Source organism: Anabas testudineus, chromosome 2 (assembly GCF_900324465.2).
Source record: "Anabas testudineus chromosome 2, fAnaTes1.2, whole genome shotgun sequence".
NCBI classification, from domain to species: Eukaryota; Metazoa; Chordata; class Actinopteri; order Anabantiformes; family Anabantidae; genus Anabas; species Anabas testudineus.
Genome location: NC_046611.1, coordinates 16013390 through 16034248, shown reverse-complemented (window position 1 = coordinate 16034248; position 20859 = coordinate 16013390). Strand labels below are relative to the sequence as shown.

Here is a 20859-nt window from a genome sequence, read left to right as displayed (position 1 = left end):
GCTGGAAACATCTTTTTTTTTTTTTTTTACTGGAATTTGTACAAAACAGGGTCCTGGACTCTGCTCTGTTTGTCCATCTCCTCATCCCTCCATCCCTGCAGGAGTCAAACTCTCCTCCTGCTCCTCCTCCTACTGCAGCAGTTGTCTTTCTGTTCAACAAGCGACACATTCATCCTCAGCTTACAAAAATACACACACACACACACACACACACAGCAACTGGCACACACACCCTCTGCATTTCAGCTAACACAATGTGTGTATGTCCATGCGTGTGTGTGTGTGTGTGTGTGTGTGGGTATAACAGAGTCTACATATTTGCAGGCTGACAGACACTGGTGTGTGTCAGTGAGAAGAAGTGGGAGGGAAAAGGCAAGTCCACACACACACACACACACACACACACACACACACACACACACACACACACACACACACACACACACACACAGCTGGCCACATCCCTCTCCCGTTATCCTCCTCTCTTCAGTCTTTCAGAGAGTGTGTGTTCTCTGCAGAGATGCTCCACTTCAACACCAACTGACTACAACTGCTGCTGCGTGCATGTGTGTGTGTGGAGTTGGTTTGATTAGGGCCCTGATATAAAACAATCTCAACAACTATTACAACAAAAAAAAAAAAAAAAACATGAGTAATTTTGATGGATAACAGTGATTTTGCTGCCTCTGGGTTTGTCCACTCATTGTTTCCGCTTGCCCACGGACGGACGTGCATAAGCATCTACTCATACTACAATCTGGGATGTGTACACAAACTTGTTCCACACATGTGTGCTGCAAAACGCAGTGGTGACGTATGACGGTAAACAACAGGAAGAAGACGAGCTCTTCTGTTTGCTGTATTTCACTGAACGGCGTGAAAAAATACGAGCAGCTGCACAGATGGCGAACACGCGCGCATCTAGTTGTCTGACACGTCACGCGCAGTCGACACAGACTGCAACTTTTTGGCTTGTGCGTAAAAGTAAAGTTTGATTTGCAAAGCAGCACCTCGGTAAACTAAGCACAGGAGAGCGAACATATCTGTCTGCAGCACCTCAGCATCAACGTCTCAACAGTTGGATGTCTGCTGTTGTGACGCCTGTGTTGCCTTTAGGCCCAGTCGTAAATGCTGCTATTCGCAAAGCAGGTTTCAGGTGATGAAAGAGATGGAGAGAACAGAGGAGGTGGAGGAGGAGTCACGCCCAGTCTCTATTGTTGTTGTAACTCCAGAGGTTGTCACTCCTCCTCCCTTTCTCTTTGTTTTCTTCTTTAGCTTTGTCTCCTGCTTCATCTTTCTACCTCTTCCCCCACCTCTCTTTTTACTTGTTGCTATCCCTCCTCATTCCCCTCTATTCACCTCCTGTTTTATCTTCATCTCTCCTTCTTGCATCTCCTTCTCCGGCCTACCTCCACCTTTGTCGTCTTCCTCCTATGCTCCAACTCCCTGTTTGAACTTATCTCACTCTTATTTCACACATCATCCTGTCTTCCTTTTTTCTCCTTCCTCATCCCTCCATCCAAACCTCCTTTACTTCTCTCATCCTTCCTTCTTGACCTCCTGCTCTCTCATCTTTCCTCCACCCCTTTTCCCTTTTCAACTACACCTTTCTCTCTACTTTTATCTCTCCTTCCTTACTTATCTTTTGCCTCCTCTGCTCACCTTTCCTTTCCATTTCTAATCCTCATTTTCTTTCCTTTCTCCTTCACTTAAGTGAATCCCTTTTGATTTTCTCTTCCTCGTCTTGATGCTCTCTTTCCATTTCTTCTCCTTTATCTCTTTTTTGCTGCCATCTTTCATCTGACGACTCCTCTCTTGCTCCCTCCTTTTCTTTTTCCTTCCATCTCCTTGTTTTTTTCCATGTTCACTCTTTCGTTTCTACTTTCTCACCCACTTTTCTTTACCTCCTCCTCCCTCCCTTTTTTATCTCTCTGATAGAGACTAAAGTACAAGGCCAGATGTTCGACCAATCACAGGCCTCACTGGCAGCAACCCTCCCATCCATTGCACATTTCCTCCTCTCACTTCTTTTTCTCTTGAACTTCTCTCATCCCACATCTGCGACAGCTGAGTGTGTGTCAGCTATTTAAACAGCTGTTGATGCAGAGGAGACAAACTTCTTTTTTTCCATTTTAAACTTTCTCTCCTGTTTAACCAACAGCTTTTTCTTTTTCTGCTTTTAAAAAATACATTTTGGGGCATTCCATGGTTTCATTTGACCCTAAAGTCAGGGACAATAAGGAATTAGAGAGAAATTATACAGGGAACAATAATAAAAATGTATTAAGCCCCAACAGGAACTCACATTTTGGGAAAGGACCAAACCTTTTATGGAGATCAGTAAGAAAACCCCCAAAAAGTCACCAGTTAATGTGATGCAAATGTGAGATGCGGAAAAACTGAGGTCAAAAAGTATTAAATACTGTTGTTCTTCATCAGAAACAAACACCTACCACTATGTTTCTGTGTCACGTACAGTGTTTTTGACACATTAACACGATACTTGGAAGTGTTCCCTTTCAGTCAAGATCTAATTGATTTATTCAACTGGTGTGTGTCAGGAGCTACAGGTGTTTAAATGTGGGTAATTTTGTGGCTTTTTTGCTGGATTTAATGTTAAATTAGTTCACATTTATTCATTAAAACTCAAATGTTCACTTTTTGTTTTATTGTCTTCCCTGTTTTTGCAGAAAGTCAATTAATTTCCTTTTCTAGAATCAACATCACAAACAGGATTCAGCTGGAGGTTCGAATCAGTGTGCATGCTCGTGACAAAATGGCGTGATGTGCGTTTTACAGCATCTTTTATGCAGAGAGCAAAGGGCTGCTCAAGATAAAACAGTTAATGTGTTACAGAGGAGTTCAGGGGAGGAGGATGAAGGTGGGGTGGGGAAGATGGGGGGGGACAAACTTTGATAAAGTCCAACTCTTCAGGCACCAATGATCTCTTTTATCCTCCATCCTGGGCCTGTTGGTGCTTATCTTTGCTGCAGAGATGCTGAAACAACAACTGCCGTATCCTTCACTTCCTGTCTGAAAAGGAAGCAGGATGCAGTGGGGGAGGGGGCAGCGGGATGGGGGTAGGGCTGAGGGGGTCTGCAGAGACAAAGCATTCTTCTGATTCCACCTAAGTGACTCCCTCTCTCTCCCCCCAGAGGTGAGGAGGCCATTGGTTTGCGCACAAACTCTCAAAAACAGCTGATTTCAGCCATTTATATGCTCTTATTTTGAAAGGCTGCAGGAATAAACAGCACACATTAGTTACATCTGATGATAACCAGTAAACTAAAAGCTCTGACATGACCTTAATTATTCTGCAAGGGAGGAAATATCATGACTGCAGTGGAAAATGCTGTCTTAAAGGCACAGTCCATTATTTTACTGCCAGAGCACAGAAGTACAAACTACGTTTCCCAGAGTGCTTTGCTTAGTGTACCTGTTTATCTGAAGTTTGTTCGGGTTTAATCTGTATTGACTGGACCTCCACAGTTACATAAGAGTCCAGAGTTCAGCTTAGCAAAGACATCGAAGAAGAGGAGGAGGATGGAAGGGAAGAGAAAGCTAGGTGACAAGAAAAGAAAAGTAGACTAGGAGAGAAGATGGAAAGGACGCAAGGAGATGACGAGACAAAAAATAAAGGTAAAAATAAAGGAAGTGAAACAAAAAGCAAACAAGGAAAAGGAGTAAAAGAAAAAAGGAGAAACAAGGGGAGTAGAAAACAAAAGAAGGGAGAATTAGGAAAGGAAACAAGGACAGGCAGTAAGGGGAGAGGAAAAAAGAAATGGGGGAGATGCAGACTAGTGTGAAACCGGGCTTGAACAGAATAATCCATGAAAGAAAGAAAAAACCTGTCTCCATCCTGTCTGAATGTGTTAATGTGTGTGTGCAGGGCGTGGTGCCGAGGAAGACTAGGTTTCAGCTGAGTGAAAAGACTCAGTGCTTCTTTGTGTGTCTGCCTCCGGGGCTACACACACACACACACACACACACAGTGGGTTTACCTTTGTGTGTCCCACGACAGCACTTTCTCAGAGGAGGGCTTAATGTATTTTAGAAAAAATTTGAATGGAGTTTGGTGGGCACACCTACTGCTACTGCAACCCCCCAATACACACACCTGAGGCCACACCCAATACACACAAATCCTCACACACACACACACCTTCCCTAACAAACACCCACACCTCTAAGCTCACCCCATCCCCCCAAAATTACCCCCCCACACATTGCCAATCACCTGCAGACTCACACCAATCTCCACTTAAAACACTCAACAGGACATCATTTGGGAACCATTTTCAAAGTAAAATAATAATTGTAGTAATCATACATTTTTGTTGGATTCAACTTCCACCATATGAGAAACTGCTTTTCTTTGTCGAACATGACAGTAAACTAAATATCTTTGTGTTTGGGAATCTGGAATCGACTAAATAAGACATCTGAAGATGTCAACTTATGCTGCGGAACAGCTTAAAAAACACCCCCCTCCCATTTTTCATGATGTCACGGTGTGTAGAATGGTGAAGTGTAAATGACAGAGAGTGTGTGTGTGTGTGTGTGTGTAGGGCTTTGTTTCCAGAACTTGTAATTAGTGCTGATCTATGATGACTTCATATGCGTGTGTGTGTGTGTGTGTATGATGACTTCATATGAAGTCATCATACACACACACACACACACACACACACACACACACACTCCCACCCTGTCATCTAAAGGTGCATCCTTAGATGCATGCGTGTGTGTGCGCCTGAATGTAATCCCTAAAATCCTACAATGGTGTAACCACTGTGTGTGTGTGTCTCTATGCGTGTGTGTCATCATTAAATACAATGAGAATGATAATTAGTCAACAGCATGTCTGGAAAAAAACACACACACACACACACACACACACACACACACACACACACACACACACACACACACACACACAGTTCATTCCTGTCAATTCAAAATAAAAGCATCAAATTAAAGGTCTTTATAACTGTTGAGGAGGAGACAAGACGAGACGGGGCAGGAGATGAGAGAAGGGGAGAGGTAACGAGAGGAGGAGAGGTAACATCACTTCCCTTCTCCGACCCCTCCCTCATTAGAAAAGGTACCATTGTTTGTTCTGCAAACACGGGTCATGCCTCAACGCCTCGTTACCACGGTAACCGCAGCACCAACATTTTTTACTCCCCCATGTTTACCTGAGCATCCCTCTGTGTGTGTGTGTGTGTGTGTGTCAGATTATCAGTCAGATTAACAGGGATTATGTAGCTGGGTCTGTTCGCTCCATTCACACACGCTAATTAACTGTTTAATAGCAGTAGCACATTTTCACACAAGTTAAAATTACTTGAAACAAACTGATGGTTCAAGTGAAATAAGCAGATAAATAACTGGTAATTAGTGGATTTTTATATCATTACCAACCTTTGATTAGACATAACAACAACTTCTGTGCTGCGAATTTGTGGAAAATCCTCCTTCTCTACAGGACACCTATAAAAAATGATCCCTTAATAACACCAACATTTATTAACTCATATCTGTAACAACCAGTCATCACCAGGTGGTACCACCAGACTCCTGTTTGCAGCTGTGTTTCCTACCAACGCATACTAGCTGCAAGTTCTGAGCTCGAGCTAAGTGCTGGTTCATCAGCAAGCTTTCTAAGAACAAGTACGGTGGCCTGCAGATGCAAAACAACAGAAAGAGAAAAAGACGTCAGGTTTTCTAAAGCGTTGTTGGTCTTAGCACCATTACAATATGTAGATTGCTTCTGTTCTGCCAGCAACAAAAAATGTTGGACTACAGCATCTTTATGGATGGTGATTGCATCTGATTAGAAATAAAACCTGAAGCTGCTACGATTTATTTCCGTGTCTGTCATTATGTCCTTGCTGGCCTTACTGAGAGTAGCACGTCTTTAGTGTCGTTACTGTCTCTGAAAATACATAACAGACCAGTTTGACTCCCCCCTGCACTGCGTGCATTAAACTGACTCCAAAACGCTCCAGATGTTCCCTGAACGGCTCGCCCTTCATGTCAACCAGGAACAGTGAACGCAACACCCCCTTGTTTTCTCCACATTCCCTGCACACATCTCTGACCTGCGACAGGTTTGAATCGCAGCACGTTAAGGCTGACAGGCAAACGTCTACGTGTGTGTGCCTCTTCTAAAAACTGGCTCTGTAGCCGAGTTGTCAGTGAACTGCTTCACTGTGAAATGACCTGGTTGTGTTGTTGGTCAAAACACTGCTCACAAATACGCCAGGTGCAAAGCACAACAACGTACACAACAGAACCCTCTACAAGATATCGCCTCCCTCGCTTTTCAACACTGTGTGCGTCTGAACAGAGTGTAATCCAAATGATTACTTCTGAGAAGTTTTACAAAATAGTTTTAACACTGACAGTGCATCCACGGCTCTGTTAGAGCTTTACTTCTATGTGCTGCAGGTTATTTCATTATCTTATACTTCATACATCATGAGGAAGGACATTAAATACGCAGAGAAGATCTGCGGCTGCACACACTGCTCAACTTCAACACTAAAACCATCTTCGCCCTCAAACAACCCTTTGACGGTGTGAGGACCTGACAAAAGGTCCTACAAGTATAGTTTTGAACAAAAACTCATCCACACAACTCTAGTGACAAGCACACCCAGACACACACACTCCACTGAAGTGATTGCGGTTAAAAGTCAATCTACCTCTGTTGATTTAACCGCCATAAAGTACACTGTTATTTGCATGCTCCCTCCCCCTCGGTCTCCCCCCTCTCCCTCTCTCGCTCCCTCTGCAATCCTCAGGAGTAGAGCAGCAGCCAGCTGACAAAACTGTTTAGTCAGCAAGAAAGGCGAGTGGGGGAGGAGAAGGGCGAGCGAGCTAGAGACAAACTGAGAACCAGAGTGAGGGAGAGAGACAGACACTCGCAGCCTCCTTTCAGAGCCTCCATCGTGCTTTAAAAGTGTGTGTGTGTGTGTGTGTGTGTGTGTGTGTGTGTGTTAACCCTTTACATGCCCTGCAGCAGCAGCAGCACGGTGGGATGAACCACTGTGCTGCTGCAGGAGGGGAGCAGGAAGGTTCCACTTTTATCAGACCTGAGACACCAAACAAACACCTGACACACACACGGCTCAACAAAAGCAGGATCTACACACAACCACATCCAGATTTCGTCTCCACCTGAGTTTGTGCATGTTTGCTCCTGCCTGGGATTACTGCAGCATTTTACTGTTAATCTGTTCTGCAGCAAACACACTTGGGATCGGTGCTGGTTGGGGGGGGTTACTCTGGGACTGGAGGAGTCCCTGTGAGCGTGAGGCAGGTCACCTTCAGCGCAAGTTTGAATACAGTTTTCACATATTCCTGTCACACATACACGTGGCTGCGACGTCACATAACCCGCGCTCATGCAGAGCTCAGTGCGAATCCTACGAGCAGCATGTGATGATGTTCAGCTCGTGAGCCTCCACACGTCAGAAGCTCATCGATAAGGACCGAAAACATCCACCTGTTGCTAGAAAGCAGAGGGGGAAGAAAAATGATGAAGTTCACCTGGAATAGTTTTAGGTCTGAACCAACCAATCAGGGACTTTCTGGGAGAGGTAGAACAGCGGCCCTAGAGTAAAACCCTTGTTGTTTAAAACTGAGGCAACTCTTCCTGGAAGGAAGTTCTTGCAGTATAACTGGGTTTCTGAATCCTCACAGTCCCAGTTTTCTGTGTTGTTGATCCTCTGAACTATTCTGAGTTTGCACTTTTAGGGTTTGAAACTCCCAAACTTTAAAAACACGAGCTGAAACACAGCAGTGAACGACACGAGCACAGTATTGGACAAAATGCCGTTTTCCAGACTCAGTGTTGCAGCTGCACACTAAAGCAGCAGCTTTGTGTGCTCAGGGAGGAGTTGTCTCCAAAGACATAAAGCGTGAGCTGCTTCATCAGCCTGAAACCTCCTCACGTCGAGCTGAAGGTGTGTTCGAGCTGCTCTGATGGACGGACGGAAGGATGAAGCAGGAATGTTTCATATGTGGGACAGACCTGTTGTATGGGATGCCAGCGGAGTCGGAGTGAGTGTGTGTGGGTGTGGTGAGACTGTCGTGCTGATAAGCAGCTTGTGGAGCTAACTACCACTGCAGGGAGGTGTGTGTGTCTGATATGCGCGCACACACACAGACACACACACACACTCTCAGAGCCACCTTCACCCTCTTCGCAACAAATAAAGCTGTATTTACTGCGAGTCCAAAGTCCGAGCGGCTCGGCTGTGAAAGAATGTCACAACGTGTGGAGGGAGGGCGGGAGGAGTGGGGGGAAGGCAGTGGAGGAAACAGAGGGTATCTGAGAGGAGGAGAGGGGGGAGGAGCTGAGGAGGTGAAGGGCGGGAGGAGGATGCTCACACAGTTTGTTTCTGGGTTTACGTGTTAACCTGCTGCTCGAAGGTTCGAAGGAGAACGTTCAACTTTGTCTGTTTCTGCAAAGAGGGAACTAAAATAGTACAAACAGTGAAAACTGTGCATCACCACCTCACAGTAACACGGCTTCAGATGACAAAATGTTTCGTCACACCACAAATGTTCACTTTGCAGTTGTGAAAGAATAAACTAAATAGCAAAAACTCATACTGGAGAAGCTTGGTAATTTTTCTGTAGATGAACTAACTGGTTCTAATTCCTGCAGCGCCTGCATGAGAAGTTATATGTAACCTGAACATTATGTATCTATGAACAGGTTCCAAAAATGATCCTTTTCTGAACGAAGTCTTGTATTGGAAGCAGAAAGAGTTTTTAGTAGCTGGTTTTGAGTGCATCTTGATTTTCTGAGAGTGCAATTATGGGCTAAACTTTTTGTAATTATTTAGGCATAAAAATATTCAAATTTAACAGTGAGTAAACTCACTGGAAACTTTTGACTGTGTTTCAGTTGCACTTCAGTAGGCCTGAGTTTGTTACACCGATGACACTGACAACAGCCTTTCTAAAATAGACCTTTAGGGATCATTTGTTATGATTAAATAGCTTTAATTCTTAGAAAAGACGCAGATTTTTTTTAGCCTAAACCTTGTTCTACAGCGTCTTTCTGTTCAGCTCTCTTCAAGCTGATGGACTTTCCCCTTCACAAATGTGTTTTTTTCCCCTCAGTTGTTGAAATTTTCCTGGAAGCTCAGCAGCAGAGGATGAACAACATCTCTCACACTTGCATAACTCCGTGTGCCTGATAATAACGGCTTCACATGGTCCAACAAGAGAGGGAGGAGAGAGAGAGGGGAGCCATTGTTCCTCCACTTCCTCCATCTCCTCTGCTCTCCTGATGAGAGGCTGCTTCACTTCCTGTTAACCCCTCTATCCTCGTCCTTCTTTACCTCTCCTCTTCCTCCATCTCTTCTTTAAAACATTACATGTAGACGCAGTAAAGAAACAGAAAGGTTTCTCTCAGTGAATGATACAGGACGAGGATCTGAGAGCGTAACAAGAGGAAAAGAGTGTATAACTGTGAAAGGGGATGAATGGAGCTCAGCTGAGTCAGAACGGATCTCAACCTCCTGTCAGGCTCTTTCCAAAATAGTGAAACAATGCTAAGGTGATGTGTTAAACATCTTTAAAAAACAAATCCTCACAATGGAGGAGGCAGAACAAGACTTTGGATTAAGAATGAGCAGCCGATTCAGTTCAGCAAACAGCCTGCTGTGAAATGATAATGAAAAGGAGGTGTTGGTCAGTCAGAAAACCCTCCACTATCCCAGAGGTGGAGGAAACAAACAAACATCTTCATGTAAAGCAGCTGACAGCAGCAGATATTATAATATTGACTCTCTCTAACTTTAGTGTATTCGCGGCTATATAAAGACACGGGCTGTGTGTGTGCTTAGTATACAACCAAACTGCCTCTGGCCTAAATTTAAACTCAGTAAAGAGACCACAAGGCAGTCCTGGTGGGCTCAGTGTGTGTGTGTGTGTGTGTGTGTGTGTGTGGTGATACCAGTCCCACAGAAATACATGGGAGGAGTGTGTGTGTGTGTGTGTGTGTGTGTGTGTGTGTGTGTCCTACTTTAGCTCTATTCATCCCACGTCTCAAATGACGCCCATCCTCTCCCGTCCAACCATCCATCACTTCACTGGTCTGAGGATATTTGTTAAAGATGTGCTTGTACAATCAGTCCATTGATAATAAAGTTGAATTCAGTTTTACAGCACGTTGTGTGTTTTACCTACTGATTGTTGGACTTTCTTGGTTTTTTTAACTTGTTTTTTTTCCACCTACCCTTCGACATAGGTTTAGTTTTTCCTGTCTCGTAAAGACTTGAATATAATGACCATGAGCTCTCGGAGAGTCCTGTGGACCAGAAACTATTTGATGACTGATGGGGTGGTGATGAGCCATTTGGTCCAGGCTGAGGTGTCACTGTGGGACTCCCACCCATCCCCCACCCTTCCTCCTCCTCCTCCTCCACCTCCACACCTCAGCGTCTACATCCACACAGTCACAGACATCCCCCCCACCCAGATCAGCAACAGCAGGCTGCGTCTCCACCCTGTGAAGGTTTTAATAAACCTCTTCTCCAGCCTGAGACGGGACAAAGGAGTCCTGCAGAGTTTGATTTAAAGTTTTACACTGGTCACATTCACCTGATCTGTTTGACAATTTTGTGTCATTTTAACTTTATTCAACTTGTTAAAAAGCTGCACTAACAACAGGACGTCTGACTGGCAGTAAACCACACGACGGTCGTTTCATCACCTTCTTTCTTGCAGCTTCACATGTTAGAGCTTAACTCGAGCCAAATCCTCTACAGCAAACGTTTAGTTCTGCACTTTCAGAATAAAAGCTGAATTTTGAAGGATTCACTGAAAGCATGACAGATCACTGCACTTCATCCTTAGATACATTTTTTTTCTATTACTGTATTTACATTTTTCATTCTTCATCAACTTGTTTCCTGACTGATGAATAAAATGTTTAGATCACAACTTTTGATGGTCTGAGCTTTTGAAACGTGGTGGTTTGCTGCTTCTTCACATCCTATTTTGTGGTAAACTGAATATTTGGATATTTGTTTGTTTGTTTTTTTAAGAAAAAGTTTTGAATTTAGGTCTTAGGTATCTGTGGCAGGCAATTCAAACATCAACTAGAGCTGAATTAATTAATTATGAAGCAGTCGACTTTCGACTTAAACGAGTTGCTGTGGGGACATTTAAAGACATAATTGTGGATTGTAGCTCTGGAGGGTTTTAAAGACTAAACAACTGAAGAAAATCACCAGCAGACTGATGGATCATTAGCTGCAGCCTTTGTGCAGCACATAAACAACTTTAAAGTTAACTGTCACAGCAAACAGCCTCCTCCTCTGTCAGTCGGGGATGAAACATAATCTTTTCCCAAAACAGCAGATCTATAAATAGAGGCTGGCTGCAGAAAGAAAGAAAGGTGTATTAACATCAACCCGTCTGTGGAGGTGATGGTGTTCCCTGAAACCCTCATCAGGCCGCCGCTGATACACACCGACCGACATGTATCTGCTCTGTGTGTTAATCCAGAGTCGATCACACTGCTGCAGAAACCTGCTCACTCTCTGTCAGCACCTACACGAGCTTCTCATCGTGTGGTTAACAGATTTCTACAGGTAAAGTTTAAGCAGCTGGATGTTACATAATGTGACAGGCAGGCCGGCGGCTCGATGTTGTAGTGGTTAGATCTCCACCCTCGATGAGCGAGACTGGAGCAGTTTGAATCCCAACTGTGTTTCGACCTCCAGTCGGGTCCTTAAGCAAGACCTCCTTATGCTTACTCTGCCTCTGCCCTGTACCTTGTAAGTCGCTTTGGATAAAAGCATCTGCCAAATGACTAATATGTAAAAGTAGGACTATAATTTTAATTCACTTTAACTTTACTTAAGTTCACTTAACTTTTTAAGTTTTTTATTTGTTTCTTATTTCTTTATATTATATTTTTCCTTTTTTCCCCTTTTATTTTTACAACACTTGTATTATTTTTGTGTTTTTCAGCTGGTTAGCTGGTAGAGTTCTTTATTTTATTTACCAGTTTACTCCACTAACCTATTTTAAGCAGGCACTGAGGTTACAAACCTTTTTTTTGGAACAGAAACCTGGCCAAAGATAAAAGTCCAACAAAGACAACAAAGGTTAAAACCACTCAAACATCATCTTTTGCTGCAGTTCAATTTAAAACACAAAACATTTTCAGCTCACACAGGACAAAAAGAAAGAAAAGAGAATCGTCAGGTTTTGTCTGAGGTCGTCTGTTAAGTACTCGACTATTAGACGTCGTCACTGATCAATAGGTGTGTGTGTGTGTGTGTGTGTGTGTGGTAAATGGGAGTTAATGTGGACACAACAACCATCTCAGAGGGAGGACAACAGCTTTTAATTAGCTGCTTCACTTCAGTCCCTGCAGACAGAAAAAGGTCCCACTGAAACTGCTCATTAAGTCTCACACACTCACACACACACACACACACACACACACACACACACACACACACACACAAACACAGTAATCACCCTGTCATTATCACTAATATTGTTAATAAGCCAAATTAAGTTTCTTGACAGTAATCATAAATTAATGTAATTATGTTTTGTTTCACAGTTAATAAAAAAATAACTAAAAATATCACAGATTTGTCTTTCCTTTTTTTTTTTATTCATGATCTTTTCTTTTACAACATAAACTGTATGGTTGTGTGGGTAATTAACTCAATAACTGTAGATAAAATAAACAAATGTTTTAAATGTTAAGTTTGAATTATCACTATAAAATATGTTTTATGATAAATAATGATGAATCAATTTAAATACATGTATTAGATGAACAAAATTACTATATTAAAATAATTACAGTTTCATAAAAACAGGGTAGATGTATGGACACTATGAATTGCAAAGATTCTCAGTGGGATTCAGGTCTGGACTCTGTGGGGGCCAATCCATGTGTGAAAATGATGTGTCATGCTCCTTGACCCACTCTTTCCTTTTTTGAGCCAAGATGAATCCTGACATTGTCATCTTGGAATATGCTCGAGGCATCGAAGAAGAAGAAAAAAAAAAGTCGGACCAGTCAGGTAGTAGCTGACCTCATAATAATCACTGCAGTAATTAAATGATCTCCAGGTGGTGACGTTTTTTTGGCAGTTTACATGAAGTACAATAAAGCCACTGCACACACTGCACTACTGAGCACCTCAAACACACTTTACTGTCCATGTAGGCACGATGGAAGCAGACAACAGATGCACCAAAGTCACCCCAAGAAAACTAAAAACACAATAAACCAACTATAAACACACATCTGAGTTGCACGAATACCAATTCACATTACAGGAGCCCCTAGAAGAACATAGTGAACAGCCACAGAAGACGCCTCATTAAATCCAAAAGAGAATCACTGACGGTCTGTAAATATAAAGCTATGGAGAGTCTGTGGTCGGTTGGTCACAGTCTGTTGGTTTCACTCCCCCTCTGACTTGTATCACCTGCACAGAAGGAAAAACAAGCATCCCTCCTTCATGCCTTTACATGTGTGTCTCTTCATTTCCCACAAAAAGCGCTCACAATGGAGGATGCCCTGTCGCACAAAACTCCCTTTGTGTACAAGTGTGTCTCTCAGCGTGTGTATCTGCCTGTGTGAGCGATGCACATCATCGACTACATCATCGCTTGTAAGCGTTTCAAAATGTCCACCATCACAGAAGAAGAGCTTTGACTGAACCACAACTACCCACTTCTGTTGTCTGTCTGCCAACGAACCATTGCTGCGAACTAGTAAGCTGAAGACAATGGGGAAGTATGGAGGGTCACACACACGCACACACACGCACGCACGCACACACACACACACACAGATGACTACCTCTATATAGAACTGTTATGGTGAGAAAATATAACAATCCTCTGTGTTTTTCAACAGGCATGGAAACCTGTCTGCATTCAATACAAAACTTCATTAAGAAAATTATCATTTTTAAAAATACAGCTATTGTGAAGACCTACATGTGAAGCTTCACTTTACATGAAATGAAGTCATCAATATTTAGTGAATCACAACGGTTAAAGCTGCAGCTAACTATATTTCATGTCAATGAGTTGATTGTTCTTTAGATGTCTTGTTTTATCCAATCAACAGTAAAAACCCACAAAATATATGACTGAGACAAGATAAATTTACTTTGTAGTGGCGTTCATCACTTTCTAAGTCTAGTTTCTCAGAATAAAATATTTTCTCTAACAATTAATATATTATCTCAAGTTGCACAAGTAAAACAAAACTTGTTTAAATAAAGGTTTGTATTAGATACAGAAAGACTTTTTCTCCTGTTGAATTTAACCATCCCTTTAATGAGAAGTTACAATCTGAGGGAAAATGTTTTATTTTCCAATAAATAATATAGTGAATATAATCTGTGGCTAATTTACAAGTGTAAAATTGTTGCCACTGTCATTGTTTTACGCTCCTGTTTTCATCGTGGCTGTTTTGTTAAATCTTATTCTGATTTAATCTTCTGTGTTTTCATTTGCTGGATCTTTTAACAGTGATGCTGATTTGTTTTAAAACTTTTTTTTTTTTAGGACTAACGCTCACGCAAAGACTTCACCAGACATCCACTTTGATGTTTTCATTAACACCTCCCACACCCACAGACCCAGCATACATCTCCATTTGAAAACATTGCCGCTCCTCCATGAAACGAGGGAAGAGTGGAAAGACAAGTTAAAGTTTCCCCCTCAGCACGAAGCGGCTGTCTGTGAGAGAGAGAGAGATCTGCTCCTGTCGCCGAGGGCCCAGCTCGGCCTCAGTGTTGAATTTCGTAATGGAATGCTAACTGCTCATCCGGATCTCTCCTCCTCCTCGTCTTCTTCTGTCAGGAGGAGGAGGAGAGGACCAAAAAACGCAGGAGGAATACAGGGCGTATCATCCTACAAACACTTCCACTCCATCTAAAAACACCCAACAGGCTGCAGCAGCTGCACAAAAACGCAACAAGACCTAAACTTGTTGGCTATGTGCAACATAATGAGCACAAATGCAGCATGAAGTTGGTTTAAACTCATCACCAAGCAACTGAGATTCAACCAGTGGACACGGCAGTAACACAGTAAATGTCATGTAGGCCTGATACAGGCTAGCAACAGGGCCAGCACATAGGATTAGGTTAATATAATCTCAGTGTTGTGGATGAGGCACGACCAAAAAAAAAACAAACAAAAAAAAAAAAACACACCAGCAAAATTAACAATACCATAATATATTTACACACAAAATGACTCAGATTACAATAAATGCAGGATAGAAACAAATTTGTGGTCAAAAAGATGCCATAAAGTAAAGTAAAATTAGTACAAAGTGTCTATTGTGGACAACAGAAGCCCTGATGTCAATGCAGGAATAATGTAATAATGTCACAGTGACATGTGAAAGATCACATGGTTTAAAAACACCAGATAACCCAGAAATACAGAAATACTACTGTAAATGCAGTCAGAGCTGCACAAATACAATTTAGTTTTAACTTTATAGTTATAAATGTGGTTAAATTCACCACAGTGTTGCTATAGGGGAAGATGCACACAGTTAATCTCTACTGAACCAAAAATATACATCAAAGTATGTTAAATTCACTATACACGTTTAATTTGATGTCACAAACACACCATAACATATTAAAAAGAACAGTAACAATTAACTAGAAGTACAAGAAGTGCAGAGTGTCATAAACGCAACAACATCTCTGGATACTGAAGTAAATGAAAGTGTATTAAAAAGGAAACCTCACAATCTGAGTCACCATAATAACACTAATATTAATATGTACACGCAATAAACCTCCAACCATGTGTCTTTAAAGTTAAAGTGAAATAAAGTCACATTACATTCACTACAGGATGACAGAACGCTTTAAATCTGTTTTTTAAACAGTATCAAGAGCAACATAAGGCAGAATTAAATTCCCAAAGTTCCCAAAAATGCACAACATGCAACATCCCTGATTTCATGGTACCGTGCAACCATGACCGGAAAAAAAAAACCCATACAGCATGCTATGTTTGGTATGAACTGACACTGACCTACTAAAAATACTCTTTAAACATCTACATATATCAACTGTAAGAGCTTAAAATACTCTAAAGTTGGATGAAGTTCATACAAATTCACTAGTTAGAGTAAAAACTCAAATAAATTAACCTGTAATTACCAGAAATACGCTTGTTGGTGGTGGAAACACCATCAGTTTGCATTTGGTTACTGTAAAGTCTACTGATGTACTAAAATACCCGAGTCAAGATAAACACACCAGCATAAAGTTGGAAAAAATTCACTTTTAACTGCCAAAAAATATGCTTTAAAACCTAAATGTGAGCAAGACATGGATTAAATACACCCCAATGTTCATTAGAGATCACCGTAAACTCACTAGTGATTATCACAGATACAACTATGTTCATATACGTAAACGTCATAGTGATAGATACAACTAATGTTCATTATAAATTACTGTAAACTCACTAGGTGATTATCACAGACAACTAAATTCAACTAATGTTCATTATAAATTACTGTAAACTCACTAGTGATTATCACAGATACAAACTAATGTTCAAACTAATGTTCATTATAAATTACTGTAAACTCACTGGTGATTATCACAGATACAAACTAATGTTCAAACTAATGTTCATTATAAATTACTGTAAACTCACTGGTGATTATCACAGATACAAACTAATGTTCAAACTAATGTTCATTATAAATTACTGTAAACTCACTAGTGATTATCACAGATACAAACTAATGTTCAAACTAATGTTCATTATAAATTACTGTAAACTCACTAGTGATTATCACAGATACAAACTAATGTTCAAACTAATGTTCATTATAAATTACTGTAAACTCACTGGTGATTATCACAGATACAAACTAATGTTCAAACTAATGTTCATTATAAATTACTGTAAACTCACTGGTGATTATCACAGATACAAACTAATGTTCAAACTAATGTTCATTATAAATTACTGTAAACTCACTGGTGTTTATCACATTTACACTGTGTGGCCACACAGGTGACATGAGTCCTGCTAAAACCTCTTTTAAACTTCCATGAATGTACTTTAAACCCGCACACGTGGATACAGCGGCGTGTTTTAACGCTATAAATGAGTAAGAAGCTGCTATTTTACTGATATATAAAAAGAAAAAGTGAGAAGATGTGACAAAGCTTAGTGTGAGAGCTGAGGTGGAGAGAGGTAGAGAGACACTGGGCCGACACGGGGAGAGAGAGAGAAAATCCCTAGCAACCATTATCTAACCAGTTCAACCCTGAGACAGAGAGGAAAGAAAAACATCAGTTCTTCTCCTCGACCGGCGACTCTAACGCCCAAACCTAACCCGGTCCATCAATCATTGACCCGGGTCACCGATAACGAAGTCTCCCTGCTCCGGCTCTAAAACGACGTTATGGGGTTTAACGGGCAGCAGCATCCTCCGGAAAAAACCGACGAGCGGCGACGAAAAGTTGACGAAGTCGACGGAGTGAGGCCGGAGATGTGTTCAGGTGTAAGAATAAGCGGAGAATTAACGATTAAAATGGACGTGAGAGCGGTGGATGATGTCGAAAGACAGAAAAGAGACTAAAAGGAGGCGGAAGGAGGAGGAGGAGGTGGATGCAACAGGCGTCACGTCGATGCTGCTGCGCGTAACCGGAGACGGTGGAAAAGTCTCCGAAACGCGGCCAAAAGTCGCCAAAGTGCGACAAAAAGTCACACGCGTCGAGCCACCGGGCGATATAAAGCGCCTCGTCGCCGTGTTTGTGCACTTTCTAAATGAGCAGGGGTCGGTTTGTCGCTAAATATGTCTGGGCAAGGTCACGGCGGCGGCGTCGAGCTAGCGGAGGTTAGCTAGGAGGGAAGACGGATATGGACGACTGTCCCTACAAAATAAAACCCCCTCCAGACACACGTTAAAAGACTTAAAATAAGCAAATAAAATGTCTCTTAAAAACTAATTTAAATTAACCTACACATGCGTGTAATGCATATAATGTGTTTTAAGGTGACCAACATTTCACATGATGCCTCTGTGTCTTTAAAGCAACAATTAGTCAATTAACTAAGTATTGATTGACTAAAAACTAATCTGCAACTATTTTGACAATAGATTAATCACTCAAGAGCTTTTGTTAAGCACAACTTGCAATGATTAGTGGTCTCAGCATCACAAAACTGCATATGTAGGGCTTTTTGGTGTCATATTTAATAGTGAACTGAATGTATTGTAAAACAAGTAATATGAACATGAATCTCTTCATCATTTAGACATTTTAGATATAAAACAAGGCTTAACTAACCCAATTTTAATGAGTTGATTATGGATAACCTTCTCCATTAATCAATTAAACACTTCCCTACAATATGTAAGAAACTGTAAAAAAAAAAAAAAATCAGTTCAGATGTCTTGTTATGTTTGATAAACAGTCAAAAAGCACCAAACCCTCACTGTTGTGAGGCTGAAACTAGTGAACTGAAATAGTTTTATCAAACATCTGGTCGGTGAATTCACTATTTATCACATTTCTTCATTAGATGATATTGATCTAGTCTATATGGAAGTTTCACAGCACAATGTGTAATGAAAGCCTCAAGTAATGATAATAATCGTGATAAAAAAAAAGCACAATGTCTGCTAAAAATATGAATAATCAGACAGCATATAAAAGTCATATAACCCAAAACATCAGCAGACATTTCATCTCAGGGCTGCTGTCCCCATCTGCATCAACAGGTGGTTTTACTGTGAAAGACCCAACAGGAAACACCACTGCTCGTTGCTGTTAGCTTGGTGGTGTCCGGTAGCTTTACACATGGCCACTAGCAGCGAGGCTCCGACCAAAGTGCACCCGAGATATGGATGCTCGACTCCGGCGGCGAGCAGACTTTGAACCCCCTCTTGCCACCCTCCCCTCGGGGTAAAACCACCAAACGACAACCCGAAACATGCACACGGGGGATAAAGTTGCAGCAAAAGTCGAAAAAACACCTTGTTTTGCGACAATTAGCTGAAGTAGGGTGAATGAGGAAGAGACCTGGGGTTGAATTCCACCGCTTGGATGCGCATCAAACTAGGAAGCAACACGGAGAGGAGAGAAAAACTCTTATCCCTCCCCAACCGTCTCCACATCTCAGCTCAAACTTTACTTTAACAGCCGTAACAACTCGGAAGTTCGCCCCAAATCCCCGAAACACACCTTTAACATCGAGCGAAGCGAGCGCACGGACACAGAAAGCACCAAAATACGGCGATGGAGAGCGTTAAAAAAAAAAAAAAAGAAAGAAAAGGCAGACTTACGCTTGACTTTGTTGGGGTTGGGCTGCTTGCGCCGAGACATCGTGGCGAGGATGATGATGGTGGTGGTGGGGGTGAGGATGATGATGATGATGATGATGAACGGCGGTGATGGTGGATGATAAATGGGGGGATAAAGAAAAAAAAAAGAAGAAGGGGGAGAGAGAGAGAGAGGCTGCAAACTTGCTCCGGAGAGGAGAGGAATCAAAATGGCGTTTCCGAAGGGATGTGCAAACTTGGACAAACTTTACTCCGGCTTCTCCTCCTCCCTCCCCTCCTCTCCTCCCTCCTCCACCTCCTCCTCCTCCTCTTCTGCTTCTCTTCCTCCCTTCTCTCTCTCCTCCTCCTCCCGGAGGAAAGAAAGTTTTCAAAAAAGTCGAGGAAAGAAGGCGTCGAGATGAAAATGTTTTTGCTTTTCGAGTTATTTGAATTCCTCCCGGACTCGCAGCTCCGTCCTCCCCGTCTCTCTCTCTCTGTCTCTCGGTGTGTGTCGGTGTCTCTCGCCCTCTAAACCTGATAAGTAAAGCTCATCACGTGTTGTCTCTCCAGTCTCCAAGGGGACGTGGCCACCAAGCATCTCTCTTTACGCACACGGGGATACGCGTTACCGCGTTACTTTACCGGTAACGAGCCGCCATCACATGAGCAGCGGCGACGGAAGAAGCCCAGATCCCGTTTTGCTGATCATGATTAAAAGCAGCGTTTTTATCTTAGTCTGTCGCTGCTGCTTTTTTTTTGCACCTAAATTACCACGTTAAACTTTATTGAACTCCTCGCCACCACTGCTCTCCATGAAAAGTTGCTCTCCTTTCCGTCTGTTGATTAGTTTTTTACTAAAACGCGCTTCAAAAGTTCGTTTTATCAATTGCGTGGAGTTTAAAAGATAAGAAACCATCCGCGCTGCTCTGTTCCTCAGCCACACCGCAGACTACAGGCACCTATCGCGAGATGTGGGGAGAACCACGGCAACACAGAACGGGAGATATCGCGAGATCTGAAGAAGAGAAGCGAGGATGCCTATCTTAAGCTTTTGGGGGTTGGAAGAAACTGCCACTGCTTCTGGGAAGGTGTTGGTAAAGTAATCAACTCAGTTCTGTTTTGTTTTGTTCTTGGGTTTTTATAAATAATAATAAAGGGAGAAGTTTTGAAAAATATTTCCATCTGGGAAATGTCAGCCTTTATCTGATCCTCTCAGCACCTTCAAAACTAGAAGGACGTGTCATAGTTTCATGTTTAAAAGCTTTAAATGAATGTAGTTTGTGTTTAATAACTGAATATTTGGGAAGATAATTAAATGCTGACATAGAATAATGTAAAAAGTTAACGTTGTGGAATATGTGTACAGAGGTTATGAAGGTTTAAAGTCAACCAAAAATTTAAATGGTCCTTTACTTAATTACATGTAAAAAAACAAACAAACTGTCTTTTACAAAAGAGGTCAAATAATCTGTTTTATATCTAAAAGGCATTACTAAAGGAAACCTATAGTCAGTAACGTAAAA

At 41.9% G+C, this 20859-nt stretch overlaps 1 protein-coding gene across 2 annotated transcripts in view; it reads right to left on the bottom strand.

Moving 5' to 3' along the window:
* rreb1a (ras responsive element binding protein 1a) overlaps positions 1 to 19605 on the bottom strand; it is a 60012-nt gene extending 40407 nt beyond the window's left edge. For both annotated transcript variants that reach the window (XM_026362191.1, XM_026362190.1), the window contains exon 1: positions 19361 to 19605. Coding sequence is in view for 1 of the 2 variants with exons in the window: in XM_026362190.1 (XP_026217975.1) it covers positions 19361 to 19400 (40 nt within the window). In the remaining variant the exon portion in view is untranslated. The remainder of the gene's footprint in view (positions 1 to 19360) is intronic.
* Between the last annotated feature and the right edge of the window lie 1254 nt (positions 19606 to 20859).